At 50.3% G+C, this 18,332-nt stretch overlaps 8 protein-coding genes across 8 annotated transcripts; 7 read left to right on the plus strand and 1 right to left on the minus strand.

Moving 5' to 3' along the window:
* Window positions 1-199: 199 nt before the first annotated feature.
* On the plus strand, window positions 200-749 carry QC763_602360 (uncharacterized protein; the record flags this gene model as incomplete). Its single annotated transcript, XM_062914082.1, has 2 exons — window positions 200-543; window positions 608-749. 2 exons carry the CDS (start codon window positions 200-202, stop codon window positions 747-749), a joined length of 486 nt encoding a protein of 161 aa, XP_062762849.1.
* Window positions 750-911: 162 nt separating this feature from the next.
* On the minus strand, window positions 912-2,273 carry QC763_0092900 (uncharacterized protein; the record flags this gene model as incomplete). The annotated part of the gene is made up of 1 exon (XM_062906264.1): window positions 912-2,273. The coding sequence occupies one exon, from the start codon at window positions 2,271-2,273 to the stop codon at window positions 912-914; it is 1,362 nt and encodes a 453-aa protein (XP_062762850.1).
* Window positions 2,274-5,763: 3,490 nt separating this feature from the next.
* QC763_602340 (uncharacterized protein) lies at window positions 5,764-6,900 on the plus strand (the record flags this gene model as incomplete). The annotated part of the gene is made up of 1 exon (XM_062914081.1): window positions 5,764-6,900. The coding sequence occupies one exon, from the start codon at window positions 5,764-5,766 to the stop codon at window positions 6,898-6,900; it is 1,137 nt and encodes a 378-aa protein (XP_062762851.1).
* Window positions 6,901-7,314: 414 nt separating this feature from the next.
* QC763_602330 (uncharacterized protein) lies at window positions 7,315-8,642 on the plus strand (the record flags this gene model as incomplete). The annotated part of the gene is made up of 5 exons (XM_062914080.1): window positions 7,315-7,514; window positions 7,581-7,735; window positions 7,801-8,336; window positions 8,436-8,545; window positions 8,602-8,642. 3 exons carry the CDS (start codon window positions 7,315-7,317, stop codon window positions 7,872-7,874), a joined length of 429 nt encoding a protein of 142 aa, XP_062762852.1. The 3' UTR covers window positions 7,875-8,336; window positions 8,436-8,545; window positions 8,602-8,642.
* A 1,574-nt stretch (window positions 8,643-10,216) lies between these two features.
* On the plus strand, window positions 10,217-10,558 carry QC763_602325 (uncharacterized protein; the record flags this gene model as incomplete). Its single annotated transcript, XM_062914079.1, has 1 exon — window positions 10,217-10,558. One exon carries the CDS (start codon window positions 10,217-10,219, stop codon window positions 10,556-10,558), a length of 342 nt encoding a protein of 113 aa, XP_062762853.1.
* A 393-nt stretch (window positions 10,559-10,951) lies between these two features.
* On the plus strand, window positions 10,952-12,111 carry QC763_602320 (uncharacterized protein). Its single transcript, XM_062914078.1, has 3 exons — window positions 10,952-11,168; window positions 11,227-11,348; window positions 11,425-12,111. The coding sequence occupies exons 1-3, from the start codon at window positions 11,014-11,016 to the stop codon at window positions 11,895-11,897; spliced, it is 750 nt and encodes a 249-aa protein (XP_062762854.1). The 5' UTR covers window positions 10,952-11,013; the 3' UTR covers window positions 11,898-12,111.
* A 1,071-nt stretch (window positions 12,112-13,182) lies between these two features.
* On the plus strand, window positions 13,183-14,090 carry QC763_0092950 (uncharacterized protein; the record flags this gene model as incomplete). The annotated part of the gene is made up of 2 exons (XM_062906265.1): window positions 13,183-13,298; window positions 13,409-14,090. The coding sequence occupies 2 exons, from the start codon at window positions 13,183-13,185 to the stop codon at window positions 14,088-14,090; spliced, it is 798 nt and encodes a 265-aa protein (XP_062762855.1).
* A 3,869-nt stretch (window positions 14,091-17,959) lies between these two features.
* Window positions 17,960-18,300, plus strand: QC763_0092960 (uncharacterized protein; the record flags this gene model as incomplete). Its single annotated transcript, XM_062906266.1, has 2 exons — window positions 17,960-18,126; window positions 18,219-18,300. 2 exons carry the CDS (start codon window positions 17,960-17,962, stop codon window positions 18,298-18,300), a joined length of 249 nt encoding a protein of 82 aa, XP_062762856.1.
* Between the last annotated feature and the right edge of the window lie 32 nt (window positions 18,301-18,332).

Here is an 18,332-nt window from a genome sequence, read left to right on the forward strand (position 1 = left end):
TTGTGCTGGCGTTGCTTGTTCCGTTAGCCAACCCCCTTGCCGTTCAGCCGAGAGACTCCATGCCGGCAGTTCCCCCCTGTTGTCAGACTCCCACCACATTCACACCATATATGAGACTCGACCGTCAGATAAGTACCTACACACAAAGAAAGTGTTGTTAAAACCGGTTGAGTTTAATTCGGAATCTAACGGACGAAAAATGCACATCGCTAATTTCCGCGTGGCTCTCCTCTGCGGAGTCACCCTCGCAAATCAAGACTGCACCACAACCCCCCAAACCCCTTCTTACTGGAGCATCAATGAACTGGTATTAAAGGTCTACGACTGGGACAAGGGTGGTTCGATGGGAACATTTGGGTTTACATCATTTTCCTCAGCAACAAACAAGACGGTGGAGTGTCTGGCTCAGGACGTTGATCTAGCAAACTTGGGGGAGGATGGGTCGTGGTCAAAGTGCAGTGATCCTGGGGTAGAGTTTCGGTTTGATTTTGAGGAGATGAGCTTGAGTTTGAAGGAAACGTGGACGTGTGAAGGGTCTCCGGGGTGAGTACCTTGCCTACCTATGCCGTACCATCAGGCGTGGAGAACTTGGCTGATATTTGCGTAGAGTTACCTTCAATGCCAACGCGACAGGACTTATGATGTTGCATGGTTGTCTGGATAGTGATACAGATAAGGGTGTTGAGTCTGACTGTTATGTCATGGAGTTTGACATGGCGGGTGATGTTACCTCTTCAGCAGTGATATAGTTGTTATTGCAATGTCTTTCTCAGGCTGAGCGTTGATCATATTCATGAGAAGGCGTCTCGATCAATTTTTCATTGTAATTAAGTTCATTGTATATCTATCGCAAACATGAACCGAGAAAAGCATAAACATTAGCTATTACATAATAATGAACCTGCACTCCTTCAAACAGCTCGAAACCCATCACCAGCTGTCCCTGTATTCGGGTCAGGTCGCTGAGGGGACACGAGCGACTGAGTCTGGACAGAAGTCTGCATCGAACTAATGACAACAGTCCCAGACCCCATTGATGCGAGCACTGCGTTTGGATTACCCAACACCGGCCCGGAAGAAGCAGCCGTAGTCCCACCAACCACCGAGGAAGGAGGACCAGGATAAACCGGCAGAGGCGTATCGTCCTCCACCCGCCGACCTCCTGTCCCAGCTCCTCCATTACCGCCGCCAGTATCTCCACGTCTTTCCATCTCGATGTTCTCCCCATGACGCCTCGGCTTTCTTTCCCCCAGCCAATCCACCGGGTACCGTTGCCTGAATCCGAACTGAAACCATAATTTGATCTTCATTTTAAGCGGCATCGCCTTCCACTGCTCCCTCAGATCGGACTGGTCCTCCGGCTTCCTTGCATCCTCTACGATTGTAAACCCAATAGTAAAAATGAAGATTAATATCCAGCAAACCGTTTCCAACCGGAGGGCCGTCCTGCCCATCATCAGCCGCCCGAACCAAAAGAAGTTTTCGACAAATCCAAGAAGAAAGACGGACGGGATGACAGTCGCGATGATGACCTTCCACGGCTCGACCTTGCTGCACTTCCCGGCGTAAGTATAAGGGCAGCGTTCCTCTTGAGTCAGCGGTCGCGGCCCGCCAGGGCGATGGCACTCCTGGACGTAAGTTGTGTTGAGGCTGCTGACAACCGAGTCATAGTATGTGCGTGCATGAGGGCCACCGTGGCTGGTTGGGGGTAGATCAGTCGGCTTGACGTGGATCTCCCTGACTAGTGATGGGTTGTATCCCTTTGTCGAATGCGTCTGGACTGGGAGGACGGTGGCTTTGGGGAGCATGTACTCGGTGAGGAATTCGGACGGGAACCAGCCGGCCCAGGGTTGGAGGCTGGTGGATGTGGTAAACTCGAACGGGGTTGGGCAGCTGGCTGGGGCGGTGAGGATGTGGTCAACGATCCAAAGGTCGGTCGTGAATTGGGACTGAGTTGATGGCGATGGCCACTTGTACCAGCCTTCTAGCTCTGACCGGGGGATGGCGTCAGCGGGTAGAATGATGGTGGACATCACAATGTCCCAATCGATATTGGTTATTGGTATTGAGAACGCCGGTGTGACACCGGTGGGGATGTTGGTATGTTTCACTTTAAAGGGGCGTGGAATGTAGGTCTCGCCGCATGATGTTGTCCCAGTTAAAACCTCCGGATTGCAGCCGTACGGCAAGTACGATGTTGCATAGGCCTGTAACTCTGTGCCAGTCCACCCAGTGCACTCGCTGGCCAGCGCTCGCTGAAACCCAGTGGCCATGATGGCCAGTGAGGCCAGTGTGCCCGTTCGTTCTATGATAAAGATATGCAAGGAATGGAGAGAGAGAAGAGATCATTACGAAGACAGCAAGGGATCCCGATGCTTTTATGAGGCCCATGCATTGTCAAAGAGATGAGGCCTTGGCAATAGGGAACTAAAGTCGGAACAGATGATTTTTCCAGTAATCCATCCAACCATAGGGCAGAAGTTGGAGTGCCAAGGTGATGCCAAACCAGCCACAAGCTCAATAGCCACATGATAGGGCTGATTCGGTCACGAAACCACCCCCCCATCAAGCAAACCTGGACCCAAAAGCCATATGTGTGGGTGTGTGTGTGTGTATCATCAGTCTCACTATCGTCGTAAGTGAGGGCTTCAGATTGATGTGTGCTCCTTGCTCAGAGGTGAGGTCAAGGTACCCCAAAGCATTCGAAGCAAGGTCCACCCGATTCACAAATGTTGTCGCAATAAAGACTTAACACTAAGATATGCTGAAATTTCCTGGGATAGATCCGATGGCCTTACTCGGAGTAAGCTGCTCCCTAGTTGTTATTCTCCCCGTTTAGGCAGCTGGTTGCATTGGACTCAATGTCGTGTCGAAGATTGCTTGTTTTGTGACGGTAGCGGTTATCGTGATTGGTCAATGGTTATGCAACTATCCTGAAGCATCCGGACTATGTGACGGGCTTGGAGAGGCGTAATAGGCTCAAGAGGAACCGTCCCTGATCGCTCCGGAGTCCGCTTGGAGCTCGGGCCAATCTGGGCTGCGTGATTATTAGGGTTTCCTGCAGTTCGTCTGGCCGTTGCTTTCTTCTTTAATCCAACCAATATTGCCATCATCACTTCAGACATCATGGCACAACCAAGCCTGACAGGACTACCGAATGAGCTTCTCCTGCGCATCTGCCAACTCCCCTCCGACTCGCACTTTCCTAGTCTGAAAGCGCTTGCACAAGCCAACAAACATTCTTTCTCCGTTGCTGTCGCGGCGCTTATCGACACCATCACCTTCTACATTGACAAACCCGCTCCATTGGCTCAATATGTTGAGGGCTGCAAACGACTACTCCAGATACGGAACCATGATTTGTTCGCCGCCTCATCATCGTCGGTCGCATGAGACAGTCAGACACCGAGACCAATCCGTTTCAGGTTGAATATGCAAACCGATCCTGGCATCTATCACTGCCCTCGACCACAGACTTCGACACAACTCGCGCGAATCTGCATGGCTTCCTTTCCGGGTCCCCCGGCTTCTTCGTCAGATGGATACGCCAGCCAGCCAGGCCTATGAGGGTGATCGGCATTAGCAACCACTGGCAGCCCTCATCTCCCAGCTTCCGTGCCTACAAGATGTTGTCTATCGATGCCCGTCACAGTTCCCACCTTGCTTGCTCATGGCATTGCACGCCAAGCAAATAGAAGCTCGTTTGCATCTTCAAATGTTCAGACTGTGCAGCGCCTTCGACAACTCGCCAACGATTGATCCTCACGAGTGGAACGTCATCACTTCTCCATGTCTCTACAATGTCTGGGTTCGGTACAACAACATGTCATATGATGATGAAACCAACCCTATTGACTCTACTCCCTCCAGTTGCGGGTTCTCGAGTGGGATGCTCAAGCAGCCGCTGGCCTCAGCCGGTCTTAAAGAAGTCCATACAATCTACGGCTACACGGCCGAACTGGTTTCCTTCGGCAATCCTGACAAGCATCCAGACGAACATCATGCATGTCGCAACGTGTCTCGCAACCCAGCCAACCGGTTGCGTCGAAAAATCCCAAGAGGCCACGGGGGTCACCCTTTTCCGAAAGGCCGATTGACACATCTAAACCTCAGCCACAGTGCGCACGCGTGCGAAACACGAGATCATGTTCATGCCGGGGATTGGACAACCGCCCTTGGGCAACTTAAGACTAGGGACGGGCCGTGGAATGCTTTGACAGATTTCGCTCTGCTGCAGAGCTTGACTCTGGATCATGCAGTTTCTGCAAAACAGCTTATCGCACTAACAATAACGTCCTTCCTCGCACAACTTTGATTTAGAACCAATGTCGTTCACTCTTCAGCAGCCTTTCGTTAGCCTGCGAATTGCCACGGCACGAAGGATCTCGTGTGCCCTTCACCAGTGGAGGCCGACTACTACCAAGAGGTTGCTCGGTTCCTGGACAGCATACCCTCTCTAAGGGCGCTCCAAATCACTGGACGGGATCACTCCGTCCTTGGATTCTGCTTCGATTGTCCTAGATTGCAGAGCCTCTCGCTGCTTCCCTTACGAAAATGGGAAGGCCAAAGCCCCGTCGGTTACATGCAGAACCACGTCACTATTCAGGATCTAGCTGCGCTCACAAAGTCTTTTCCAGCGCTGACCGATCTCGCCGTTTCAATTGCGAGGTCAAGAGGAGATGCTGCAGAGATTGCCTGTTACAAGTTAATTGGTGACAATCGTCCCCAACTGCATAGCCTGACGCTGATGCTAGATTGCTCACCTCCAAGGCTCATTCAGTCAAGCGGCCAGATGACAAGCAAGCCATACCTCGGGTGAAGCCGTACCCATCAACACCCGTGTCTCGCATTCCTCCCTCTGTAGTCTGCATCCTAGACCAAGACAGAGATGAGACCGCTGATGATTATTGGCGTGTACAGGACTACCACAACGGACACGTCTACGACATTTTCATAAACAGGGCCCTCAACGCCTTCCTGGCTCGAGACATCTTTTCCGCGGTGGGGGGCAACGTGGATACCTTACTTGTACAATCTTACGGAGGCGAGAATCTGTCACAAAAAGGACCACCGCCACGTTGCGGCATGTTGTTTAACGGGCGCTCAAAAGGTCCTGCCGGGCACCTACCCAAACCATTTCTTCATGCCATTTCCAAATCGTGGATGGTGGAACGAATGAACAGCCAGCTGGTGGTTACGGAACTCACCAGCGAGGAGCCTGACAAGTGGCTGAAGAATTCGTTGAGCCTCAAAGAAAATCATGGAAAGGTCATGGACTATTTCAGGCGTGTGTGGCCTGCGAAAAAGGCTGGGAGTGAAGGGTGGTGGGGAGACTGGGAGAGCTGGGGTCTTCAGATTGGATAGAATCGGCTTGCGACGGTACTTTCTTTTCTGGTTCTGCGGTACAAACTTACGGTCAGCAGTCATTCTGCAATGCGATTTATCAGTTAGATTGAAGTCCGATCTTGTCATTGGACTCACTTCAACCCTCTTTTACAAGCTCCTGGAAGGATTTTCTGCAGTTGGATCCCAGGCTGAATCAGGCAGGTGGAAATATCGTGGGATGGACGATGCTAGCCCATCGCCCCGTAAGCTTCTGGAATGGGACCGGGAATGATACTGTTGAACGGGGGGCCAGAGCCTCGTTGGCAATAAAGACATATCATGTCCTTATTTTTATTTTTATTTTTTTAAAAAAAGCAGCTTTCCTTTGTGAGACTCATCCTGTCTAAGGTACATTAAAGATCCAAGAATTTAAACAACATGCAGCTCCCCAAAGTCCTAACAGCAATCTTCTACTTCTTCCTCAAAGTCCAGGCCGTCCTCCTTCCCATCCCTCACACGCCCTATCTCGCCAAATGGACAACCTCAGAACTCATCAATCATGGGTTCCCAGACCCATTCAACACATCCCACACCCGCCGAATCATGATCTCGCGCTACACCCCAGTTCAAAAACGAGACTGTCTTGAAACCTGCCAGCTTCCTTACATGCCTGAATTCATCGCCTCGGTAGAGGATGAGATCTTCCGGGCCGACATGGGCGACACACCCTGGCCACGAGGCGTGCTTGCTTCGCTAGAGGTGGAGATGTGCTGCAAGGAGAGACGACGTGACCATCACGACAAACCACGCCCGCTTCTTCTCCTCGGTCCCGGCCTCAACACAACACGGTATTGGTACTCGGCCATGGGACAGAGTCTCGCTGGGATGGGCTTTGAAGTCGTGGTAATGGACCACCCTTACGAGACGGACGTGGTGCAATACCCTGATGGCACCGTCATTTACGGGGGACGGGTTCCTGCGGATGCAGAGGCTGTGGAGGAGTTGAGGTTTGCGTTGGAGGTTAGGGCGAAGGATGCGACTCTTGTTCTTGACTGGCTCAAGGTTCCTAAATCAGCCAAGGTTGGCTTTGTGGGGAGTTCGTTTGGTGGACCGGCTGCTGCTGTGGCGATGAGGCGGGATGGGAGGATTGCTGCGGGGGTTAATCTTGATGGGGGTATGTTTGGTGCTGGGGTTGCTGAGGGTGGGGCCGTGAGACCGTTTTTGATGTTCGGGGCAGATGGGCATAATACTACAACTGATGAGACTTGGGGACGGTTTTGGGATGCTACTGCGGAGAGGAGGCCTGGGTTGTGGATGAAGGAGTTGAGTGTGGTTAATGCGACGCATAGGACGTTTTTGGACTTTTCGTTGGTTGGGGAGGTTAGCGAGGAGTTGAGGAGGGTTGGGTTCGGAGGTGTGGTTAGTGGGGTTTGGGCGATGGGGATGATGACGGAGTATTTGACGGATTTTTTTCGGTTTGCGTTGATGGGGGAGGGGGAGGGGTTGCTTGCTGGGGAGAGTGGGAGGTTTCCTGAGGTGAAGTTTTTGAGACCGCAGGGGACACAACCACTGTAATATGGTCAATATTTACTCTACCAATGTTCAAAGGAGCACGTTAGGAATAGTTACACAGACCAATAAACCTAGGTACTCGACGAAGGCTTGCTGAACCTCCGACCTCCGCTCAGTCTCCCGCCAGCCATTTACATCAGCGCATGTGTTACACAACCCCAATATCGCACGGCAATCACTTTCTTGTTATACCAAGCAGGTCATGTTGTGCTGTCATGTAATGTTCAAGCTCACCGCCTACCTATTAATTCATCGGGCGTCATTGGGCTTCATCAAAAGTCTCCCACTCAACAACCAACATCTCGAAGGACCAAAACTAAGACAATACAAAAACTATGGAGCTATACCGCTGCCTATCGCTTCCCGATTTTCTCTATCGGGTCCAATAGGTAGGGATTAAAACCGAAGAAGACTCGAATGGTGAACTCATGGCTCAGCGCCGTGTACCCCGCATGGGCTTTGGACGATAAGGACTTCAAACAAGCAGTCTACAACCAATTCGACTGGGATTATAAAGGCCGCACTCCCTTCATTTCCTGCTTTTCAGACAAAGACTTCGCCATCAAGTGGGCCTGTAAAATCATGAGATCTTCACGGAGATGTTCACAGAAACAGGAGTGAACCCTTTTCACTATCGACACCCGGCTTCTTTCGCACTCTGTCTATGTTTACAAACTGAGCAGATTCATCGATTGTATGGATATTCGGACTCCCGATAGGGCGGAGGAAGTTTGCAAACCAGGGGCCTATATCTGTTTACATAGCATTCCTTCTGGCGCAATTGTTGAGGCAGAGAAATGGAATGAATCCTCGCGGAGCATCAAAATCCCCTCTATAGGTAAGTATCTTGCCCTTAAATAGAGGCATCTACATGTGGTCGCTAACCCATCCGTTACTTTACAGCGCCATCATGTCGTCCAAGCAACACCAATATGGTCGAATATCGGGATGATCAGATAGCAAAGGATTCTGAGTAGATGGAGAAGCATACTAGACTTTTCGAATCGTTGTCGAGATTTCTGACATCTCTCTCTCTCTTGAACTACGCAAGGCGACACATTCTCTTTCATCATCTTCAGACAATGTATTTCATTTGATGGATATAGAGAAGCGGCCCTCGTTCCCGAACGCCATGACCATGGTTGCCGAAGCTCTTGAGTCTTGGGGCTCTGTGTTGGGTGTTGTGACCAAGGATAACAACAAGAAGACTTGGGGGGAACATTCTCGAGGAAGTGACAAGAGGTCTGGAGCCCGTTGTTCCGAGGTTAGACGAAGCAAGGCTTTGTTGGGGAGTATTTGAGGAGTCTGTGGATCTTACCATTGGTATGGGAAGGGGGGGGGGCTCTCTTTGAAAACACATGATGCGTGAGTCTCAGATATACATCGGAGACTGTGAAATATATGGGAGTCCACCGACACAGGACTCATCACATTCACTTGTATGTAGTCCGCAATACTTTTAGCTCAGCGTCTCTTTTTTGATGTATCATTTTCATAATCGAAGATTAATTTGATAGACCTGCAGTCAATGTTGTCAGAAACACGAATGATGGCCAGCGTCGAGTCCAGTTTGGATTAGATCCTTGCGATCCACAGGGACGGGATCAGGAGACCGCTCCACTTAAATTTGCAACTCATGCAGGTGTAGGTACTCGGTTACGGGCTCAACACGAAATACGGACTCGAGACTAACGTGCGGCGCAGTAGATGCAGGCGATGTCCGCCTATCTAGGTGCAATATCCCGAGCTTGGGGCTGATATCAATACCTGCAGTTTGTCGTGCTGAGATCTACTTCTGATTAGGTAGGTACCTCATCCAGCCCGCTTGCATTCTCCATTTTAAGGTATGTCAATTTTCACATTGGTTCCCGTAGGGGTCTTTTTTGGCCTGCTCATATATGTTCCCTCTTCCTCTTTCGAACATTGCCGGCACATACTCTGTCAAACGTCTGATGCAATGATGATAGCTTGCCTTGTTTCCAAATTCGCTGTGTAATGGGGCTGGGAATTCAGAGAGCGACATTGCCACATTCTCCACTCTCATGGTAACATTCGTTGACCATGGCCATGTAATGAGCTCCCCTGTGGATATAGCTTGCAACTGTCTTAGCTGGTGCAACCTTATAAGGAATACTTCGCGTCGCGGGTGCAAGGCCCTGAAATGCCCCACGGACGGTTTATGTTTGATGTAACGGTCCCCATGGCTAATCAAAACATGGATCGTGGTGCAGTTGGTTGCACAAGTTCTTCAGCATCTGCACCATGCTTGAGTGGATCGGTAGTGTCAAACAACCAACTGAATTCCGGATTAGATCCGGTGGCTTGGTGCTGGGAATAGCAGGCTGGATATCCTGCTGGGTCGAACGCATACAGGGTCACCCGACGTCGTTGGCGCTATAATTGATTATAGCGGAGCTACCAACGCATGGTTCTTTTGTGACTGTAGGATTACAATCTAAATAGTTGCATCCTTCTACCATGTACGTAGTTGTGATGGGGTTGCTGCTTGCTAGCGCTGGCGAGTTTGAAGAGCCTTGCCAGTAACAGTTGGTGATAAGTTTTTGATCCCGCTGTAGTCTATGTCGAAGACGCACCATGGAATCAATACCTCAGTACCTTAGGTAAAATAGCCGAACGATACTCCGCCTGCTAACCTTTGACAGTTACGACCTCCTGTAACGTTCTCCAATGCTGTCTTCAGTAGATATCTAAACAGCCCAAACTGTGATGTACCAAATAGTCAACGGAGCTCAGTTGTCATCCCAAGAGTCTCTCCCAGACATACAAATGAGAGCTCTTTCCGTTTCTACATCCGAAAGCTGTTGGCGATTGCTTCTAGGATACAATGGTCCTAGACTGATGATCCTAGTTGATGAAAGAGCATAGATACTTACCTTCCGATCCACTTTTCTGAACACCGGCCTGTTGTTGGTCGAACTGTCGAGTAGACGAAGGCCATTTATCCTTGCAAGACTTCGTTGGCAGGTGTTCTGCGCCCAGGGACCCTGTTTAGCCAAGGACCAAAATACCACTCTCCCATCTCGAGGCCAAGTGGACTTGGGCGATGGACGTACCTCAAGGTGATGTGAACGCCAGCCAATTCTTCTATAAAGACAGCAGTCCAATCTCTCAAAACACTCTTCTCTTCATCCCTCAGATCATCACATCCATCTATCCTCATCCATCTTCACAGCCCAACTCCAAACCACACCATCGCCTCAATCCCAGGTCAACACCTCAGGTTCGTCTTAGCCCATTCCCACACCTCAGCCCCCAGCTCGCTTTCTTCTAACCACTGCTCTCATCCACAGCCGTCAAAATGATGTTCAAGCCCTCCACCGTTCTCTACGCCCTTCTCGGCCTCGCCACCTTTGGCAACGCCGCTGCCGTCCCTGCCGAGGACACCACCGCTGCCGCCCCCCTCGAGAAGCGCGTCTGGCTCAGCAACTTTGACATGCAGGCTCTCTGCAGGCAGCAAGTCCACAACGCCGCGTCTGCCATTCGCAAGGGCAACAAGTGCCAGGATTGGAGGTGCATCTACAACAACGTGGAATATCATGCCAACATGGCACTGTACTGCTCCGACAAACACGGTACTCAGGCGTATGCTGCCTGCGGTGGTGGCACCGTCTGGGATTGGCAGTGCCACGATCGCAACTAAGCGCGCGGCCTGGTCTTGAACTGACGGTTGCTCAACAATCAGCGGGTTGGTTGGAACAGTTGGAAAGGGATGTTGCGGGGTTTCAAGTGTTTCGGTTCGACAGATGTTTGTTTTGCTGGGAGATATCAGTGTTTCTTCTATTTGTGATATATCATAGGGAGATTTGTACTTAGCTTCTGGTGCAGATGGAACTGATTTATCTGTCTTGTTTATTGTGCCTGGCTGTCTTTCTGTTCTTGAATTGTCGATGTTTTTTTGGTAACTTCCTCATCGGTGGGGTCTGATGATGATTGCACCTACCTTGTGGGTATCTGTCTCTTACATTGCTTTTAATCCTTCAGGTCCAGTTATTTAGGCAGCAGCTCTACTTCCCCTCTTTCCAATCAGCTTTCACCTCATTTGACACACAACAATCGCAGCATCTTATCCAGTGTACCTCAATACAGCAATTCAATATGGAGGTGTATTATGGAATCAACACTGAAAACAGGGATAATACTATCTGGTCAACCGAAAGACTATATCTTCGTCTCTTAGAAACCTTCCCCGAATTTGTCCATGACTTCCAAGCGAAGTGGAACGACTGGCATCAAGCTATCTCGGCTGACGAGTTCGTATCCATCCCTAGCATCCATTCTATCCATTTGCTAACATAAGGTAACCCGCAGCTCATCAACATGGTCGTCAGTCCCTTCCTTCACAGCCCTCACCGCACTCGGTCCCCAGATCATATCTCTCGTCGTCTACCAGTTGGCTCTTGACCAAAACGATAAGACGGCCGTACATCTCTGTACCTTTATTCCGTACTTCCCTCGCACGAGCCCTCGTGACACTGACGTATGATGGTGCTCCCCCTCGCGATGTAGACTTAGCCCTGGGACCTGACAGCTCCTACCTACTTGACGTTCTCGAAAATGAAAATTCCCCTGGGTTGCAGATCTTGCGCGCCTCCTTCGACCGCAACAGGGCGGTACGCAAGGCTCTCGCCGACTGGGCCGAATACTGCGAGCGAGTTTCCCACCACAGCTCGTCAAGCATATATGCCGAGTGTGCTGAGTATGAGACCTTGGTCAACTTTGGGGAGAGTATTATCCCGCATGTAATGTTGCAATATGCGAACGATATCAAACTCCAGATTGAACCGAATGCGGTCTCACGTGCGAGTGGTATTGGCCGGGGTGTGCTGTTCTGGTATGAGCTGCTTCATGAGCTGGTGTGGGGCTGTAAGACGGGGGGGCAGACGTGGATGTTTGAGGATGTGTATAATCGGTGGGAGGGGTGGTTTCAGGGGGGAAGTGGTGTTGGAGGGGCGCCTAGGTATTGTGGGGAGGGTGCTTGATGGAGAGGTATACTTGGTCATTCTCACTCGGCCGTTAAAGTCCGTTGGTTGGTTTTTCTTGCTTAAAATGGCAGATTGTCCCATGTTTATACTGAAAGACTGTCTTGGCCTTTGTGGTATTTGACATGGATAGACATGTAGTCAGTTTGAGTCTCTGTTGGTTTGTGTTACCTGCACCTAAGGAATTGCTTCTGATCATCTCAAAAGATAGGGGTTCTATGTTACGGAAAATGGTCAACCCTCACCTGTCAGAGTGACCTCCCCTGGCTGTATTATGTCCGGATTATTCCGCGGACTGTTTCCTCCGGATGGTGCTACAGTGACGTCTGGGTGCATCGCGCCCACCATTCACATCCAGGTACCTGTTACAAGACTTGAGTAAGGCAGCCAGACTCTTTACATAGTTTTATTGGATTCAATGTCCGCACAGCCATGCGATGCTCAACTCCTTAAAAGCCCCATCATGCCTGGCATTGGGTTCTGATGAATCCTTCCCTTTGACAACCAAGATCATCATAGCTGCCAACACCGACTATGGATCCGCGTCGGTATCATTGCTGTGAGCCGATTTTCCATCAGAGATTTACCGAGTCCAATATCAAGGGAGCCAAATCGATTACACCTCTGAAGGCTTGAAGGCTGCCAAAACCACCAGCTACAGGAACTCAAGCGCACGCCACTCCATCTCGAAACACTTCGTCCCCAAACACATAACCTCCGTTCTCATCGCCATGGCCCGCACTCGAGCTCAAACAGCGGCCCGAAGGGCGCTCCCATCGTCGGCGTCAAATTATCAAGGTCCTTATTCTCCGCAGCGCCAAAGGACACCTCCCGCTGACGCTTGCAGGAAATCGACCCCAGCACATCCAGCCGCGCAAAGGCAGTTCTCGAAAACGCGCAACCAGGCGCGCCGAACGCAATCGCCTACGTCCAACTACACTAGCGAGACGCTGGTCCTACGAGTATGCCCTCTCTCCTTTGTATTATGTGGTTCATAAGCTAAGTTGGGTCGCGGGATCCATAGACCCAACCGACGCCTGTCCAGAGCAGAGGTCGCAAGCGCAAGCACTCAGTCGAACACGCACCCGAGGCAGACCCAGGCCCAGACCCAGACCAGAAACGACAATGAACATCCCCTCCACACCCTACCGAAGACGCATTTGGCGAGCCGGCGATCGGCAGCAGCGCCAACAAACACACTGACCCAGTTGCTCTCTGGGTGAAGGAAAACCGCTGGCCAGAGGAGCAGGACTGGCCGGAAGTGACCTCAACGTCGGATTTCGCCATGGACCGTCTTCTTGCGCGGAAGAAATCCTCGTCCAATCTGTCTCGGAAGCGATCGAACTCTGGTACAACCATGACACCCAGAGACCAGAAGCCGAAGGAGGAGAAGAGTGCACCGTATGGGGACGCGCGGTACCCGTTCCTACTCCAGACCAAGGACTCATATATAAGAATCTCTAAACTTGGTATCACCGATAGAAGCAAACAGCTCATTAGGCACTTAATAGCGAGCAGCCAACTCCTTACGGAACCCTCTTCGACGACCAAATCTTTATACATGCTTGTTGCAACCTCGAGGATAAGAATGAGGCGAGGATTATTCAAGACATTTCACGGTTTATCGTCCCTTCGGCAGAATCGCTTGCGCTCCGGAACAAGAACCATAAATGCCTTGTTAAAAGCGTTAACAAAGGGTGGAACAACTCGATCCCTTTTACCACTACCCATCCACAGCCTGACTACTCCGTTGGGTTTGAGCGAGACGCATTTACCGAGGAGCAACTCGCTAAACCATCACCCTTTATCGGCGACTTTATTCCCGGGGACCTGTCCTTCTCTGAGGCCACCTACTATATGTACTTCCCGTTCCTAACCAGCGAGGTGACGTGTGGCGCCGCGGCGCTCGACATTACAGACCGGCAGAACGCCCACAGGATGACCCTTGCGGTACGGGCCATCGTCGAACTCTTTCGTGATGTCGAGCGCGAGGATGAGGTTAACCGGAAGACCCTCGCCTTCTCCGTCTCGCACGACCACCAGTCAGTACGGATCTACGGCCATTTCCCAGTGATAACCGGGAAAGATACTGAGTATTACCGGTACCCAATCCGAAAATTCAACTTCACAGAGCTGGACGGCAAGGAGAGATGGACAGCGTACCAATTCACCAAGAACGTTTACGACACATAGATGCCCAAGCATTTTGAGAACATCTGTTCTGTCATCAATCAGTTGCCCGCTTCGCTTCTGGGCCTGACGAACGGGGCAGCCAATCGAGCATTGCCGAGCAGCAAGCGGTCACTCCAGGTACCTCATTCAGTGAGTCGAAGAGGGGGAAAGGATAAGACCCGGAAAGGCCGTGAGGTTGGTGGGTGGATAGCATCTAGCATGTGTCATGGAAGTGAGGCTCAACTTGAGGGCGACCTGGTCTCTGTGCTGCGTGCACGCGCTGGCCACCCCTTTTGCATCCAGCCAATCGTTCCTCAAACATGCTAATTAGCTCCCAAAGATGATAGAGGTAACACAACCTGGGGGTGAGCCGGGTGAGCTTCGCTACTTTGCGCATGAGGTGTCATTTGGTTACCACGCATCTGAGTCACACATTGATACTTTCTTAGTTCTAAAGAATGGGTCGGGTGATACGGACAGCCGATGTGGGAAGTCCGACAGTCACCGTACGCAGTATCACTGGTTTTAAGGGATTACAAAAGGGGATTCGCAATGCGTAAGCACTACAAAGCGGTCAAATGCAGGGGTTTAATCGAGCTCATGATGATGTCTGGTCCAAAGTGTGGGGGAAGCTAGGCTACTGGCCAAGCCTTGACGTTGCTGAACTTTGTCGAGCAACCGATAAAGAGCCGAGGGTTGCTGCTAGCAAGGGGTTCCAGCCCCATCTCCAGCTTCCTGTCAGAGGTGTGCGCAGTTCCACCTCGGCCAACAACCCAAAAGGTCACCAATGCAACCGTCAAATGGTGCATTCTGCGCACCACTTGCATTATGAAGTCAACCACCGCTCTAGGTCTCTTGCCTGCCGGTGTTCCTGACACTTCCACTGCATATCATCGGTTCCGCTCCCGCCCAGGACCGATGCGACGCGAGCCGGAAAAGCAGATGGAAACACGGGCGTGTCGAGAATCCGTTTCGGCATGATTTTCAACCCCAGGTATAAAGCCCATACAAGCACCTCCGCGCGGCTCATCGGCATCGCCATCACTGATAGAAGCAAGCAGGGAACGCACGTTCACTCAACTAATAAACCCATTCGTATCAATCGTTGTGTAGTCCCCGCCCAACTTCTCTACCTTATCTAGCCGCTCTGCTCTAATTCCCAAAGATACTGCTCCACTTTGTCTGCACCCCACCCGAAAGCAAAGTGCACCATCTCACGGAATAGGGCCTTATCGGCCTGCGGTAAACGACCCAGGCTAGTGAAGCAAGCATATATCCTCGATGCTGGACTGTTCAAAGTGTCTGCAAAGGACCTTTGAAGAGGCCGGCCCTCCTCCTCAAATTTGCGCTCAGCTTCTTGGAACTACCGACAGTAGATTCGTCGAGAAACGTCTTGCCGTAACACATTCCTGTAGGCGAGATGACTAGGATCTCTGAGAATGTCCTCGGTGTCTGATCCCAGCAACGGAAACGGCATAGGGTAACGGTTGGCTTGCCATGGAGCAGTGTGTGCGAACTCCCAATCGATAATGGCAAAAAAAAATTGAATGCATCATCGACGAGGATGTTCTGGGTGCCGAGATCCATATGGTTGAGGGGGAATTGCTCAACGGTGTCCATGTCTCCGAACAAAGCAGTCTTGTCCAGAATGTCGCGAAAGACTAGGGCACCCAGCCTGGCGGATGAATCTAGCTTGCTGGCTGCGGCGTTTGCAACGGCAGTGAAGTATTCAACTGCTCTGGAGAATGGACCCGCATCCCTGAGCTCTGCGCTGGAAGAAGCAGCTAAACGGCCTATAATCGGTTCCCCCGACGGGGAAATCGAGCAGACAGAGCCTATTTGAGAGTACGTAGGAGTGGCTAGTTCCACTTGAACCCTTGCCCACTGCATCATGATGTGTTCTTGTGTTGCAACCTGAGTGAGGTCAGTGGATTCTGTTCGTTGCAGCGGCGGAACAATACAGAGCAGAAGAGGGAATAGGAGCGAGATCGAATTATGGATATCATGAGACTTACTGGCAAATTACAAATATCAAACTCGACATCTTGCGACGTATTCCCATAAAAGCCTTCCAGAAGCATATATGTAGCCCCGACATCAGCAGCGAGCTGAGACCCGGGGCCTTCGTATGCGTACAGGCAAGGGATGGGAGTCGCAGACAGTCTTTGCCTCAAGGTGCCAATCATGCAGATAAGCAATGAGTTCTTGGGTTGAGTCCTGTTCTGTTCATATGTGAGTGCCGGGTTCAGCTCCTAGCCGGGCCAGGATTCACCACTTTTCACTCTTCCGAGCCCTTGCAACCGCCCGAGCAAAGTCTGCCCACCAGGACGGAGATATACAGCATGGCCGCCGGTGTGAATATGAAGTCGGGGGACCTGAAAATGATAGATCCAACATACCGGGAAGAACCAAGTATTTTAAAGCGTTGATATCTTGGAGACAGGGTGGATTTATCAAACTGACTCCTGTGGGGTGTGGGAAAAGGGTCGGTTTCCTACAAGCGGACGAGGAAAGTAAAAGCGAGCGAGGAAACCGAAATGAAAATAATATATTAACGACTAAAAAATCCGGCCAACACAGTAGTAAGTTGTCAAAAACCAATAATTATATAAGGAAATATTTTACGGGTTTAATGATCTTTTTAATATAGTAATATCAACGTTTAATTTCCCGCTTCCTTTACGTTATTTTCGCTTTTCCTTGTTTACTTTTGCTTTCCTATATAATACCTACCGATAAGCTAACACTTAAACGCCTCGGATTAATAACTTTAAATACATATCAGAATATTATTTAAAGTATTAACTACATTACCGAGGGAATTAGACTCTTTTAAAAGGCAGTTCTCGAGCTATCATAGGGTCGTATCTTTTATAGGAGTTATCGGTTTTACTATTCTTATAGCTTTACCACTTCGTTTAACCTTGACGGTGTACGATTTCTTACGAATAAGATATACTACACTTCCTCTCTTCCATAGCCAAAGTTTATATTTACAAACACCTAGATACTCCACCGATAAAGCCGCTCTCTGTCAGATGAATACCCTAACTGAAATTCCTCCTCGATAAGAACCCCGTCGTCGATCTCCCAAACCTAAGCAACGTAACCAAATCACAGTAACACTCTTTTGATGTATATAGGCTTCAATTTTGCTATTTTTATCGAAAGTTAGTTAGGGGAAGGAGACTAATGCAACGAGTATCACCGTGTCCCTTTCCTTTCCTGGCACGGGCCGCGAATTTACAAGGGGAACAAGGGGAACAAGGGGAACAAGGGGAACAAGGGGAACAAGGGGAACAAGGGGAACAAGGGGAACAAGGGGAACAAGGGGAACAAGGGGAACAAGGGAACACGCCAGCAAAGACGTGGTTGTTCGTGCATTCAAGGACGCCAAGATCGACCTTCGTGGCTGGAGTCAATCAAGTACCGGGCAGGCACCTGATTATATCAACAAAAAAGGCGGTTTTGAATAACCCCCACAGTGCGGAACAGCCTAGTCGAAGCTGGATCCCGCGAGGCCTTGCATTAGTTTCCTGGTTTCATGCGTGTTTCCTGTTTCTTCCACATGCGGTTGCATACATTTAAGGCATAGTTTTATGAGACTCCTATGCTGGCAAGTAAACCACCTGATCATAGGCCTTTTGCTCCCAGTGTGGACGAAACCCCTGATGCCTTTCTTGACTTTTCCAGTTAATTTAAATGGTCCCAATTAGTAGGGTTTTTCGTGCTTGCAAGCTGTGGTTAATAATGTAAAGTCTTTTAAGGAGCTGGAAGGACGAGAGGTTTACTTCCACAGGTCGGCCGGTCAGAGCAAATATTGTATGGGATTTGCTGGTTCCGATATCGTGGATCTGATAAGGGGTAAGCTTGGAAACGGTTATTATGACATGGGTGCCATGAGGATCCCCAACATCGGCTCGATGAAATCGACACTCAATCTAATCAAGAGCCCGTCCCTGCTCAACATTCCTAACAGTCTGGTTGAGTATGTGTACACGGTTTACGCGGTGGACAGCCAGGGTAATCCGACTTACTATGAGACATTCTGCTACTAGTACCAGAATAAGGACAGTCCCGAGTGCGTTTCTCCAAGCTGGTGATAGTCCTACATAAATGTTGGAAGCAGCTGATACTTTCATTTTGCAGTGCGTCGAAGTTCGAAAATGCTATCAAAAATGTGCTCAAGGAGTTCCAGTCCGAGGTACAAATCTACGTCGACAAGGGATAGGACAACTACCCCACCAGGGATTTTCTCATGTT

This window comes from Podospora pseudopauciseta, chromosome 6 (genome assembly GCF_035222475.1).
Source record: "Podospora pseudopauciseta strain CBS 411.78 chromosome 6, whole genome shotgun sequence".
In the NCBI taxonomy this organism is placed as follows: Eukaryota; Fungi; Ascomycota; class Sordariomycetes; order Sordariales; family Podosporaceae; genus Podospora; species Podospora pseudopauciseta.